At 36.9% G+C, this 15555-nt stretch overlaps 1 protein-coding gene across 2 annotated transcripts in view; it reads right to left on the reverse strand.

The window, feature by feature from the left end:
- Positions 1 to 15555, reverse strand: part of Usp9x (ubiquitin specific peptidase 9, X-linked) — a 107529-nt gene that overhangs the window by 18315 nt on the left and 73659 nt on the right. For both annotated transcript variants that reach the window (NM_001135923.2, NM_001434267.1), the window contains 8 exon segments: positions 767 to 940; positions 3931 to 4121; positions 6875 to 7095; positions 9242 to 9464; positions 10294 to 10440; positions 11216 to 11362; positions 11559 to 11667; positions 13726 to 13892. In NM_001135923.2, the coding sequence (NP_001129395.1) occupies positions 767 to 940; positions 3931 to 4121; positions 6875 to 7095; positions 9242 to 9464; positions 10294 to 10440; positions 11216 to 11362; positions 11559 to 11667; positions 13726 to 13892 (1379 nt within the window).

The following is a 15555-nucleotide window of genomic DNA, read 5'->3' on the forward strand; positions in this document are numbered from 1 at the left end:
ATGAGGAGGTATCTTCATGTAGATGCTGGGAATTGAACCTGGGTCTTCTATAAGAACAGCCAGTTCTTGGTATGAATCTTTTCTTTTCTTTTTTTTCTTTTTTTCGGAGCTGGGGACCGAACCCAGGGCCTTGCATTTGCTAGGCAAGCGCTCTACCACTGAGCTAAATCCCAAACCCAGAACAGCCAGTTCTTAAACAAGCTGGATCTCCAGCACCTCCAATTTTTAAAATCACAGAGTAACACATTTCCTTATAGCACTGAAATAGAACGTTGGTGTGATTTGACAGTCAGTAATGCATATTTAATATTTTATACAGAGAAAATTAATATAGATTGTTTCCCCTTAAGTTTTATATGTATACATACCTTAAAAATGTTGATAATAGGTGTGTGTGTAAAAGATGGCAATAGCTGATACTGTTTAAAGTGATTATTTCATTTAAAAAATTAACACCTGTAGTCTATCATCCTCTAAACTCAGTGTATCTATATTATCTAAATTCTAAGATAAAGGCAAACTTGTAACATCTCTAGTCATTATATAAATTGTCATCTTAGTTCCTTACGAAAATATGAAATAGTAAGACATTAAAAGCACCAAAAAGAATCAAGTTACTTAACAAAACATCCCATAGTACTCAGATATTCACAGTACTTATTCAGTTAAAGAAGATTAATAGTGGTGTATTCCATTTTCATATTAGCACTAGTAAGAATTTTATTCTTATTAGCATATAACAGTAATATTATATATTAGCACTTACCTATGTGGGCAGCCTTGACAAATTTTCTGATCAGCGAAGGAACCTCCCAAGACTTTACTTAGCATAGCTGGATGCCCTAAGGCTTTTAAAGCTTCATCTAAACTATCCACCAATGAATTAAAGAACTCTAAAGCATCATGTTGTTCACGAAGATTAACAGGCTCACCCCAAAGCCTGAGAAATGAATGGAATATAACATGTAACATGTGACAATCACAATACATTTTGTTTTTTACCATTGTGGGTAAGGCAATTACAATGACAGCATATTGAAAAGACTACATGAGCAAGTAGGAAACACAAAAAGGCTAGCACTTTATGTTCAGAGTATTGAAGGGGACAGTGAGACCTGTAGTGAAAGCGGTAATAAAGTGGCAAAGCAATGCCATAGAACTAATGGTCTGGTCGATAGACAGCATAGCTCTGTAAGACAGGTGGTTGCTTCAGATGGTGTGACACATGAATTTTGAGCCCAGCTGTAGATGTCATTAAAATGAGATGGTCAATCTTACATGGATGCTTTCACTAAGCATTTTGCCAAATTTTGGATTACAGACAAAAAGAATGTGTATGCTTACTTTCATTAAGCTTATTTTTCTAAGTGAAAAAAAGAAAGGCTTGATTCTATAGTTAATCTCTTTTCAGTGATTTGAGGACTTAAGTTAGACAAACTAATTCCAAAACTATCATTCATACATATGTATATAACACGAAATGAGAACAGCCATTGCTTCAGTTCAGGTTCTGACAGAATCTACATGTGACCTTGTATTCATAGAATAATACACACAAAGGACCTAAGTGCATTCTTTCTAAGCAAGCAATTATGACAAATGTATTTTATATATGACACAGTACTACTCAATAAATATTTCTTGTACGTAGCAAATAATATTACATATTTTAGACAAAAAAGCCAGTGAAATGTAAATAAGAAATATCAAAAAAAAAAAACCCCAAAACCCAGACCTATCAGTTGTTACATTATTGGAAATAACAATTCGCCATACTTTAAAACATGTATGCCCCTTACAACAGAGACATCTGTTAAGACACCAAGGTTCCAGTTCTTATCATGAACAGATGCTCATGTATGTGAAATTAGATGCCAACATCATTATTAATGTGCTTTTCTCACTCTCCTCAAAGCTTAATTTGAATATAATCACAAAGAACCAATCCTACAAACCTAATCTTGAGGTTCACTAGTAGTACATGGAGCAAAAAACACCAAGGTTTCAAATCTTAAAAACTGCTCTAAATTAACTTGTTCTCTTGATAGATTAACAGCTAGAAGAATTTCATTATATAAGCTAAGTAATATGATTGCTGCCACCATCAGAGAAGAGGCAGAAAAATGCCATGTACCAGCTCCTCGTGGCGGTGAAACTGTAGCCTTGCCTATCTCCTGCTCAAAGCCAAAAATAGCATGCTAATCTGATCAAGCCTCTGGATCTGACCGGGCACCTTAAAGAACTTGCAGGGGAAAAAGTGAAAATAATTTACGGTATATGGTCCTCACATGTCTTCTGATTTGGGGAAAATTATTTGAGATGAGAAAGTTCAAATGCTGACTATATGCAATATTAAGGGAACTTTAAAAAGCATAGTAATAGATTATGTTTTAAAACAAAAAATACACAATAAAGTATTTATAGGTGAAACTCTGTTATCTGTGATTTGTCTCAAAATAACCTGGAAAGAAGTAGGAAGGAATATATGTTCCTATGATATACCCCTATGATTCTACTGTATATGCATCAGATATTTTCACAATCAAGGTAGCTATGCCTTAAGAGACTAAAGGAAGCTAGAGACTGCAGAAGATCTGGTTCATTTCCCAGCATCCACATAGCGGCTAGGAACCATTTGTAATGCCAGTTCTAGAAGATCTAACACCCTCTTCTGGCCTCCAATGGCACCAGGCATCAATATGGTACATAGTCATACATATAGGCAAAAAAATCCATATGAATAATTTTTTGGCTGGACATGATGGTGTATGCCTTTAACTCCAACATTCTGGAAGCAGAGGCAGAAGGACATCTATGAGTTTAAGGGTAGTATAGTCTACAAAGCCAAGTTCCAGGACAGCCAGGACTACAAAGAGCCGTGGTTCTCAACCTATGGGTTGTGACCTCTTTGGAAACCTTTATCTTCAAAAATATTTATAATTTATAACAATAGCAAAATTATAGTTATGAAGTAGCAATGAAAATGATTTTATGGTTGGGGGGTTACCACAACATCAGGAACCTTATATAAGGGTTGCAGCATTAGAGAGGCTGAGAACCACTAGAGACCCTGTGTCACAAGAAAAATCAAAATAAACAAAAATCAAATGTAGTGGTTTAAATGAGAATGAACCCCCATACACTCATTCATATATTTGCACGCTTAGTCCCTAGTTGATCAACTGTTTAAAGAATTAGGTACAATGGTTCTCAACCTGTGGATCATGACCCCCACAGGTTATAGATCAGATATTTATAATTTATAATAGCAAGATTATAGTAATGAAGCATTAATGAAAATAATCTCCTGGCTGGAGTCACAACATGAGGAACTGTAATAAAGGGCTGCAACATTAGGAAGGTTGAAAAAAAAAAAAACCAGTGAATTTAGAGATGTGCCCTTGTTGAAGGTATGCAGCTAGGTGGGCTTGAGGTTTCAGAAGCTACACTAGGATCAGTATATTTCTCTGCCTGCTGCCTATGGATTAGGATGTAGAGCTCTCAACTACCACTCCAGCACTATGCCTGTCAGCTTCCTACTGTGATGGAAATGGACTGATCCTTTGAAACTGTAAGCAAGCCACTTTTATAAGAGTTGCTTGGTCAAGGTGTCTTCTCACAGCAATAGAACAGTAACTAAGTCATCAAAAAAGAAAGCGACTAAAGAATGCTATCCCTACATGTATCAAAGTATCACACACTATACTATAAATCTATTTAATTTTTAACATGTCAAAAATTAACAAAACACAAAAATTGTCCTTCACTATGGATTTTTTCATGGTCAAAACAAAGAAGAAAATCTAAGGGGTAGTTAGAGGATTACTATTGCTTAAAAAACTGAACATAAAGGTTTCTTAAGATATGTATTTTAGGAATATGAGCTATTTTTCAAGTGATGTGTTTTATTACTGTCCATCCATACTTTACCTGAACTGTTTCCAAAATCCTCTGGGCACATAGTACTGTAGTCGAGAAGCAGCTAAATGGCCAAAGATAACTTGAAGGTGTCTTAGAACACCAATATTGTACTCTTTTCTATCTTCTGTTTTACTCAGTGGTGGTTTGTCTTCAAATTGTTGAGGATATCCAAACACATCATCCCTGGGATCAACATTGCTCTAGACACCAGAAAGGTATTATGAATGAGCTAATCAGAAGTTTAATAAAATATGTTGAGATAAATTCCAGTTAGTGAAAATACACTTTTACTTTAGTTCTAAGCACTTAATTTTCAAAAGGTGTACACATTTAATACATAGTCTTAGTGTTTGTTCTTGCCATTTCACATAAGTGGGAATATAGACATTAATAGTTATAAAAGAATGAAGCTGGGCCCTCCTTAATGTTACATAGAGAGAAAAAAACCCAACTCAACCTGTACCAAAGTCCTAAAAGTTAGAGCTATAAAACAATAAAACCAAACTTGAAGGCAAAATCTTCAAGAAATTGTAGCCTGTAACGATTTCTTACTATATCGAAGGCAAATGAACAATACATGGCAAATTGGATCTCAAGAAAATGGAAAAACTTTTGTGTAAATATACTGCCAAGAGAGGCAATGAATTCAGTGTGGGAGGAAAATGGAAAATCACTTATCTGACAAGGAAGTAGAATCCTGAATAGACCGAGGACTCCTTAAACCCACAATTCAATTTTTAACATACAAAAAGCTGGCAAGTCTTTAATCCTAGCACTCAGAAGGGACACCTCTGTGAGTACAAGGCCAATCTGTTCTACACAACAAGTTGCAGGCCAGCCAGAACTATATAGAGAGACACTGCTTTGAAAAAAAATAGCAGAAAGATTTAACAAGTTTTTGTTCAAAGATGTTCTACTTTAAACTCAACTAGAACACCTACTATGCTAAGAACTAAAAGCAGGGTCTAAGAGATTTCTGTATATTCATGTTCATGGCAGCAATATTCATAGTAGCTAAACCAAGGAACCAATCCAAGTGTCTGCTACAGATGAAAAGGATAAACAAAATAAGCTACATATAAGAAGGACACTCACAAGTTCCAGGTGTGTCTACTTTATTTTCAAAAAAGGCAAATGTAGTCAATCACAAAGAGCAAATGCTGTATGTTTGACTTAGGTCAAATTCATAGATAAAAGGCTTGTCAAAGGTGGTTGTCAAGTTTGGGAGGAGTTATTTAGTGGGCAGAGTTAAAGGTATGCAACAGTAAGTGCACTTTATAGTATTTAGCTGTATAAGAAAACATAGTTTAAGATCAGGTGCATTTTAAGGCCTTGGAAAATAAGTAGTAAAGCTGAGCATTACAGCATGTGCCTTGAGTCCCAGCCACTAGGGCCAGCACAGAAGGTAGTGGGCAACCTGGGAAACATAGCCAGAATCTTAAGTTAAACAAAAACAAATAGTGGTAGAAGGAAGAACATAAAAATTACCAAGGCTCAAAATTTTGAGGGCCACAGAGGAAAATTTATAGTTCAGTGGAAATCTCGTATTTGAAACCTTTAATACAGGAATAAAGTCCCCCTTCCCCTCCATGAAGCTTTGGTAGAAAGTAAAAATACTCAGTCCCCAATCCCTGGATTATTTAAGTCCAGTAGGTCTGGGGAAGAGTTGTTTTAGAAGCTCCAGAAGTGGTAAGCTGTTTCTTCAGAACAAATCCAATTTTACTGAATGAAGGGAAGAAAAGAAGTATCTAAAACATTTATGACAATAAGAATACAACTCATGGGATTCATCTAACACTACAAACAGGAATAAATAAAACAATAAATTCACATATACGCACACACAGTATGGGTACAAACAAGAGCCAACCTCAGTACTGCTCCATTCTTTTTTGAAAGTCACAGGGTTATCAACCTTTCCTGTTGCGACCACTTACATTTTTCCATTGCTTTATTTTGTTTTGGCTACTTTTCAAGAAACTTAAACTTTTGTCACAAGATCATGTAAACAGTATTTGAAGTATGTCAGAGTTTAGTTTTTAAGTAGGAAGACTTGGGGGAAAATATAAACATGTACAAAAGGGAGCAAGCACAGATGAAAGTGAAAAATACAGCTTAGTGTGGTGGTATACGCCATAATCCTACCACCATAGAAACTGAAGCTGGAGACCTTTAGAGGCCAGCTTGGATACCACAGCAAGACTATCTCAAAACAACAACAACAACAACAACAACAACAAAAAACCCCAAAAAACAACAAACAAATAAAAAAACAAAAACCAAAACAAAACATGGAAATAAAAAATTGGGCGGTGGTGGGGTGGGGTGGGGAAAGTGTAGCCTAAGACAATTCTTTGTCCTGTGTGGCTCGGAAAAGCCAAAAGGTTGGCTATCTCCATTTAAACTAGTCAAATTTCAATTTCTATCAAACACTCCTTTAAAAAAGATGGATACTTTGTAACTGCTGTAATGGAGACAACACTGTACTAAGAGGTAGCACGTGGCAGAGGCTGTGCCAACATTCAAACATACTTTTGACAGTCTAAGGAAGGAAACCACAATACGATTAAATCTTCATATCCACTAACAACATCTATGGGTTCACAAAGGTAAACTGATTCTGTACCAAATATGTCCAGACTTTTAAAATCATTACTTTTTATGTAATTCAACTATACAACATTAACAACATGGGGCATTATATGTAATCCTCAGATAACCTAAAGTGTGCAAAAAGATTTGTGTAGGTTCCATTCAGACTACCTGTATATTGGCAAATTTTGACATTTTGGGATGGGGATTTTTTGAAGGGAATCCTGGACCAGGAAGCTTTTGGGAGGGAATTCTGTGGAAACTGATTGGTGACTGTACTTATCCCCTCCATATCCAATGAGAGAATGGTATCTGTTATCAGAATTTCACACAGAGAACAGAAGTAATAAAAGAAATTTACCTCATTGTCCTGCTTCTCATCCCCAGACATATCATCATCTACATCACTACCTGTGCCTTCAATTGCAAGAATACCGTTCCTGATAGAGGGAATCATATAGAGTTGCTGAATCACAGAATTCATGTAACAAGTAGCACCAGCATTTTTCAGCCCCACAAATCCTTTTGGTGGACGGGGTCCAACAGGTGGCAGGTATTCCCACTCAGTAAGTGCCTCACAAGCTGAAAAAAAAAAAGAGTAGTTTTACAGCACAAGCAGAGATGAATGATTTTGTGCTTTTTAAGCTCTTTTAAGCTGACAAAACAGAAACACTACTACGTAAGCAGTCATACATAGGAGGCAGGGCTCTGGCTTGGCATTTCTTCATAATAAATACATTTAAGGCAGCAACCCACACCACTGCAGGCTCCTTCACCTACCAATCTATGATCCTATTTGCATGCTTATAAGACAGTGTCTCATATAGCCAGGCTAGCCTGGAACTATCAATGTAACTCTGGATGCTATTCAACTTAAGTTCTTCCTGTTTTTATAATCCTCTCAGTGCTGGGATCATAGTATGTAACACCATGCCTAGTTTATGGAATACTGGTTATCAAAGCCACTGCTTTGTGTAGGTCAAGTATGTATTCTATCAACTGAGCCACATGCCAACTCCCACTAACCCCATTATTTCTAATCTGGTGTTGCTTTTATGGCAGTTTCTTAATATATTCACATGAGATGGCATACAGCTAGCCTTTCCTTGTTAGGTTTGGTGTTATTTGTACTATTCAGTCATTATTTTTTTGGAAAAGTAATTTTATTTATATGTATGTTTGTATATACATGTATGAACAGTTCTGTACCTAGCATAAAGTTAGAAACAATATAAATATTTTCTAGAGGGCCAGCTAAATGAATGACAGTATATTGAAGTGAAAAGTTTATAGCTAATAGATGAGTAGGTAAAAACCACTTGTTTTGAACAAGGAATAATGACAGCAATATCAAGTAGAAAGCAAAGCAAAGAATAGCAGGGGCATTGACAGATGGGGTTCAGCAGTTGAGAGTATTGGCTGTTCTTTCAGAGGACCTGAATATACAGAGAAAATGACAAGAAACATAGGAGGGGTAACAATTATGACTATCAAAAGAGCCAAGGGAGGGGCTGGGGATTTAGCTCAGTGGTAGAGCGCTTACCTAGGAAGCGCAAGGCCCTGGGTTCGGTCCCCAGCTCCGAAAAAAAAAAAAGAACCAAAAAAAAAAAAAAAAAGAGCCAAGGGAACAGATAGGTAAAATGTACTGTTTTAGTGTATACTCTCTTTAGTACTTGTTTGCTTTACTTTTCTTTTCTTTTCTTTTGTTTTATGATGAAGCCTTGGTATGAAGACCTGGCTGTCCTAATTTGCTTGGAGATCAAGTGCTCTTTTAAGGATATGTATTCTGGGCATTTAACTTTACTCCTAGTCTGTGGCACTGCTTGGGTAAGTTTAGGAAGGTGTGGCCTTTTAGAGAAGTTTGTTACTCGGGGCAGGCTCTCAGGCTTTAAAAGTTATATGCCATTTCCAGTTTATTCTGCTTCCTGCTTGCAGCTCCCGGTTGTCAGTGGTACTGCTCCTGCCATGCCTACCTGCTGCCATGCTTCCTTGCTGAGATAGTGAAAGACTTTAAATATCTCTGAAAATAAACCCTTCCTTCTGTAAGTTGGCTTGCTTACTGTGGTTTATCACAGTAATAGAAAACTAACTGATAGAAACAGGTTAGCTTCAAACTCACAGCAACCTTTCAAGGTAGTAGGATTATAGGTGTGTACTGACATACCCGATTTATACTTAAATACCACCTCTGCCCTGAGACAGGGTTTCTCTGAATAGCCTTGTCTGTCCTAGAACTCACTCTGTAGACCAAGCTGGACTCAAATTCAGAGATTCGCCTGCCTCTGACCTCCTCAGTGTTGGGATTACAGGAGTGAGCCATGCTCTCCCAACCTCCAATTTTTTAACATGTAAAATTATTTCACTCAAAAGAAAAACTTCATTAAGCTAAATAAATTTTCACCTCACTACATTTAAACTTGCTGGAACGTAGTGAGAACTTTAAGAAAAAGTAGAGGCATTTCTCCGTGAGGGACGGAAAGATTTTCTGAGTCAAGAGATTATTTTAGGCTGTGGTTGCATTTATGACTACAATAGAGATAGGCTTTATTTCTGATTTGAAAGATAACATTTAATTTACCAAATACTTGTACAACCACTTATGTTCTCATATCTATTTGCTAAAAATCCTAGACTAGTTACTACCAAAACTATGACTTAAAGACATTTATAAGAAGACCAAACGATTTAAAACACAATCATTACCACAACCATGTTTTAAAGTACTTACTAGTTATTGCTGTACCAATGTAATACATTTCAGTCAAAGAATCTACTATCTGTTTGAGGTTCCTTACACAGCCAACAGCTAATGCTACAAGTAACTCAAAACCAGCATTAATTGTGGCTGGTGAACCACAGACAGGAATGGCCTGCTCAGCAGGGAGTTCTCCATTTCTCATATACTGGAGGTAAACATTGGATGCAGGAAAGATGAAATCGTCGATTAATTCCTAAACAGTTCAAAGAAAGGATTAATTATTAGCAATGACATATTCTAGAAAGAGGAATATTTGTCTTAGAATTTGACTTAAGCCTTATTATCACAGAAAATTTATGTGGGTTTTCTAGTAAAAATATTCTACTTTTACCTATTTACTAGACACTTAATTTGTTTTTTAAAGGAATAAAGTCATAATTAATTTATATTTTACATTTACTTTTATTGGATACAGGAGTCTATGTAGCCCTGGCTGTCCTTGAACTCAAGAGACCCTTGTGCTTAGATCTATTTTACATTTACTTTAAAAAAATCAAATGGATACCTATAGAAGCCAATTTTGAATACAATTATATCAAAATGACAAATTTTTGTCTGAATTACCAGGTTAAAAAAATTCATCAAGAATTGATATATACGGGTGTTGGGGATTTAGCTCAGACACAGACTGCCAGGTATTCAGGAGTCAGAGGTAGGCAGATCTCTGTAAATTACAGGACAGTCCAAACTACAGAGACTCTGTCTTAAAAAAAGAAAACAAAATAAAAAAACTAAAACAGGCTTGATTCATTTAAATATCCTTAGGAACAGCTCAGATTTTTCAGAATAGAAAAATTAAGTAGCACTTTACACTTACATTTTATATGCATATAATATCTATAAACATGCCATGGTGCTTTATATATTATCTAAACAAATATTGTAACCTTGGTAAAGATTCTTAAGAGGCAGGTTTTATAAAAGGTCAAAGTAACACACCACAGACCTAGTGCTATCAATCATATTAAACAACACGTACAAGGAAAGGATATGTAGTTTAGAATCAAGAACACAGAACTTACTTTAATGAGATTAGCACCCCCCTTTTCACAACCAATATGAAACTTTTTCTCAGGGGTCTGAAAAGCCAGTAGCTCCTTTGTAACCCCAAGGTGTCCTTCTAAGATTGTCTCTTCAACGCCTGTTTCACCTGTTCTTTTAACATCATCCTGCCAAAGAGAAAAAAAAAAAAAAAAAACAAATGTTTAACTTATGGAATGGAGGAATCGGAACAAGAAAGAGGTGGAATCTTGCTGGAGGAAATAGATTAGCTACTAGAAAGGTATGTTTGTTGGTTTTGAATTTTGGACTCACTTCCTGTTCTTCCTTTCTGGCTTCATCAGTTTCAACGTTAATGGCCAGCTTCCTGCTTCTACTGCCTTACCTTTCTTGATATGGTGGACTCTTAAACCCTATCCCCTCTCCCTTGTTTTTGTTGGGATGTAGTATCACAGAAACAGAAAAGTAATCAATATAACTATAGATTTCCTCAGAAATAAATTTTCATGTGGCCTTGAAAAGACTTATGATCAAAATTAGTGTATTTGACTACTTTTTTGGTGACAGCAGGGAGGGGCAGTATTTTCTTTAATATGACAACTTGATGAAAGGCAGAAAAGCTGAACCTCAGTATGACAACTGCTCCCACCCCACTGACAAAGTCTCAGTATGTGGCCTTAAATTCACAGAAATCTGCTTGCTTCTGCCTCCCAAGTACTGGGCTTAAAAAACCATGTGGTACTATGCTTACCTTGTATTCTAAACCTTAAACACACATTTTCTGTAAGTAGTAATGCATGCATTCTATAAAGTACAACTCAACAATGTGATGTATGTTCTTTGGTCCCCTTTAACTTTGAAGCTTAAAATGTTCTGAGTTATGAACCATTTATAAATGAATCACCATTTCTTAATGATATAAACAAAGTATTAACTGCAACTTACCCTAATTCTTTTAAGCCAATCAATTTCATTATTTAGAAGAACTTCAGCATTGGGTACATTAATGTTACTGTTGTAAGCGTAATTAAGAAGATGCCTTAAAAGAGTAAAGTAGTCGCCTGAATGTTTAGCCCTCTCTCTGGCTGTGCTCTGAAAATGATAAAATACAGTATAATGAATCAATATGTTCATGCTTTGAAGTCCCCTTGTAAAAACCCCGAGTTAACTAATGTTTTATTAATTATAGATTGCCCTGACTGATTCATGCTAAACCTACAAATTCCAGAATATCCTTCCTTGTTGAAGGAGTAAGTTATGCTGTTAAACATATTTTTAAGTCTCTTACCCCCAAAACAGTAAAGAGTAGAGTAATGAAGAAAAGTAGAGGCCTGTGTCCCATGCAACATCTGGTGCACATTAAGAAGAATTGTTCCTGTGCTACTTGACGGACAGTTCTGAAATGGAAATGAATTATGTTTAATATATTGTTTTCTCTTGGGGAGGGGATGATACATTAGGAACACAAACTAACATCCACTTAAACACTCATGAAAAGCATACATGTAGATGCATTTACCACTGCATGTTTAGTGACCTCATACTGTCCCTGAAGAGTTTGAGGGATGCATTCTAACCCTTTTCTGAAGAGGATAAAAACTGTAATAGATATCAACATGCCCTATATCGAACCTTAAAACCAGTCCCCTTCCATAGAACTTTTATCCAGTTGTGCCTTAGAGGAGGGGCCAGTGGGGATTATGTTATCACAGAACGCATTCTGCTGCACCTCTTCCTTATCCAGTGGCATTGATTCCAAAAGCATGACCCCCAGATGAGCAACATCGGCATTAACTGGTAACTTCATAGAGATGCCAATTTTCGGGGCTGGAGAGATGGCTCAGCGGTTAAGAGCACCCGACTGCTCTTCCAGAGGTTCTGAGTTCAATTCCCAGCAACCACATGGTGGCTCACAACCATCTGTAATGGGATCTGATGCCCTCTTCTGGTGTGCATGAAGGCAGCTACAGCGTACTTATATATAATAAATGAATAAATTAAAAAAAAAAGAAATGCCAATTTTCAGATCCGAAGAGAAATGCTAGTAGTAGGTCTGACCAAGAATGTGTTAACAAATCTTTCAGATGATTCTGATAGTCTCTAAAGGTAGAAAACTACTGTGTTTATAATAAAATAGTTCCTTGAAGATGACTCATGATTAAATAGAACTAGAATGATTCACCCTACTTTTTTCAATGTACACAGCTGTCTAACTATGGTACAATTTTCTTAAAAAGGTAGCAAGTTTCCCCTCTTTTGTATGTGTTTGGATCTCATGAAAAAGGGTTTCTTTTCTTCCCCCAACCTCCACAGCCCTCTGGTTCCTCTGTGTAGCCCTGGCTATCCTAGAACTCACTCTGTAGAACAGGCTGGGCTCGAACTTAAGAGATATGCCTGCCACTGCCTCCCCCCCTTCCGCAGTGCTGGAATTAAAGGGATGCTACTACTACCCAGATGAAAAAGAGTTTCTTAACAGGCTAGACTGGCTATTTTCAAGGAAATCACTCAAGGTTCTTTTCTGATCACTACACATTTCTCACTTGATGCTCCACTGGATCATGTTAGTTGCTAGGACTAGGCAAGTTGTATCCAAGCCATTAATGACATCAATTAGATTTTGTGGTGGTTTTTTATTTTTCAAGACAGGGTTTCTTTGTGAAACCTTGGGTATCCTAGAACTAGCTCTGTTAAAAGAGACTGGCCTTGAACTCACAGAAATCTGTCTACCTCTACCTCCTGCCTGCCCAGTGCTAGTACTACAGGTGTATTGGGATTAGAGGTCTGTATGGTGGTGGTGCTGCAACCACCAACAGGCTGTGCTTGTTTGTTTGTTTTTTTTTTTTGCTTGTTTGTTTTGTTGTTGTTGTTACTTTGGTTTTGTTTTGAGACACGGCCTTGCTATGTTGCACTGGTTGTCTTGAAACAGAAGAGCAGCCTAGCCACAAACCTAGAGGTCCCTTTGTTCTCTGCCTGCAAAGTGCTGAGATTAAAGATGTGTGCCGTCATGTCTTGCCTAGTTAATTTTATAATTACATGTGAAGATCAGCATCAGACCGCGATAAAAGGATGTAAACCAATCTACAGATTTGAATTGCCTTAAATCCAAATTACTTGCATAAAATCAGCTTGAAACATTAGTAATACTGATTAAATGTTCTTAAAATGAAAAAATGATAGATTATAATTAACCGATCTTTTATGCTTAAATTCCTATGGTAACCCATAAAATTTCACATTAAAGTTGGCAGAGAAATACAAGACAGGAGGCCAATATCCTACCCAATTTTGCTGACTAAAATTAAACAAATTTAGGTTAGGTTAAATAGTAAGTAAAAATTTCCTCAACATTAATGTACCATGGAGAGTATTTGGTTTCTATAATACCTGTATCAACATAAATTTGATTCTACTTTACAAACATAAGATCAAGTTTCTTAAATAAAAAATAAACTTACTTGCTGTGACAGTGTAACAGTAAGTCAATAATAAATGTCTGCCAAGCCTTTTCTTTACTTAGAGCATCTAAGGCTGTTGGAATCAGGGCGAAACACAGTGTCATCACTTCCAATGCCTCACAGCAAACCTGTTCATCTTCAAGGTCTGGCTCATTGCCTGCATTGGTCTGTAAAATAATTGGGAACAAATTATTTAAAGAAGCTTTTAAAGAAAAACCATATGTAATATGAAAGTATAAGGGAAAACACCTTGTTGGGGAACAGAGAGAACAAGAAAAGGGAGGAGGAATTACACAAGATGGATGAAGCAAAGAAGTGCAGGCCGACAGGAGCCGGATATAGATCGCTCCTGAGAGACACAGCCAGAATACAGCAAATACAGAGGCGAATGCCAGCAGCAAACCACTGAACTGAGAATAGGACCCCCGTTGAAGGAATCAGAGAAAGAACTGGAAGAGCTTGAAGGGGCTCGAGACCCCATATGTACAACAATGCCAAGCAACCAGAGCTTCCAGGGACTAAGCCACTACCTAAAGACTATACATGGACTGACCCTGGACTCTGACCTCATAGGTAGCAATGAATATCCTAGTAAGAGCACCAGTGGAAGGGGAAGCCCTGGGTCCTGCTAAGACTGAACCCCCAGTGAACTAGACTATGGGGGGAGGGCGGCAATGGGGGGAGGGTTGGGAGGGGAACACCCATAAGGAAGGGGAGGGGGGAGGGGGATGTTTGCCCGGAAACCGGGAAAGGGAATAACACTTGAAATGTATATAAGAAATACTCAAGTTAATAAAAAAAATAAAAAAGAAAAGGGAGGAGGAAGGGAAGGAAAACAACAAAAACTAATGTTTGAAAAGTGCAATGAATAATCTAAATCCTTTGTAAGTTAATTTAGAAAGTGCTTAAAAGAAAATTCTATGTAACTTCAAAGCTTAGCGCTTAAAATTTACCTACCATTAAACTACATATTCCCTCTCTCTACTTATTTCTTGAGGTCTTTAGAAATAGTTTGGAAACTATAATAGAAAACTAAGTCTAATGCCAATATTTTGCTATGATCCAAAAGGGGTTGGACATATACTGAACATATATATCATTGAGCACTTTGTAGTTAAGAAGCTCCTAGAGACCTTCTGAGTTGTACACGTCTGAACCAACAACCAATCATTCCTTCTTTGTGAACCACTCTAGCACAATAGGTAGGTATATTATTGTGCTATTTAATTAAAAAAATCCAGTCTTTTTGAACAAGTGTTCAGTAAGGCTTAAACACTTTTTCCTAACTCCAAATATGCTGTGACTTTAATGTGACTGAAATGGGCTTTCATTCATTTTGCCAAATGAATATACCAAGGAGACACTATACCAAACAGATTCTACAGGAACACCAAAATAGCAGGAAGGACAAAGTATTCAATATAAAGAGGGCACTATACTGAGCAAGAAGTCCTTATTACTCAAGTTTTTCTTAAGAATGGAGAAGTGTGAGCTGGAGAGTTGACTCAGTAGTTAAGAGCTCTTGTTCTTACAGAGGAATCAGGTTCAATACATAGCACTTGTATGGTGGCTTTCAACTGCCAGGGGATCCAATCCCCTCTTCTGACCTCTGAGGGCACTAGACATTCATGGCACACATGTACACATATAGGTAAAACACTTATACACATAAAAAAATAACAAAGCAAAACTAAAAACAAAACAAAACAACAACAAACCTGTAAGAATGAAACAGTGTCTAAGGGGTAGGTACACATGACAGAACCTTAACTTACACAGGACTGAAAGGTAAAGGAAAATGCAAATTCTTTGAGACGGTCTGACTTCACT

This window comes from Rattus norvegicus, chromosome X (genome assembly GCF_021556685.1).
Source record: "Rattus norvegicus strain SHRSP/BbbUtx chromosome X, alternate assembly SHRSP_T2T, whole genome shotgun sequence".
Classification (NCBI taxonomy): Eukaryota; Metazoa; Chordata; class Mammalia; order Rodentia; family Muridae; genus Rattus; species Rattus norvegicus.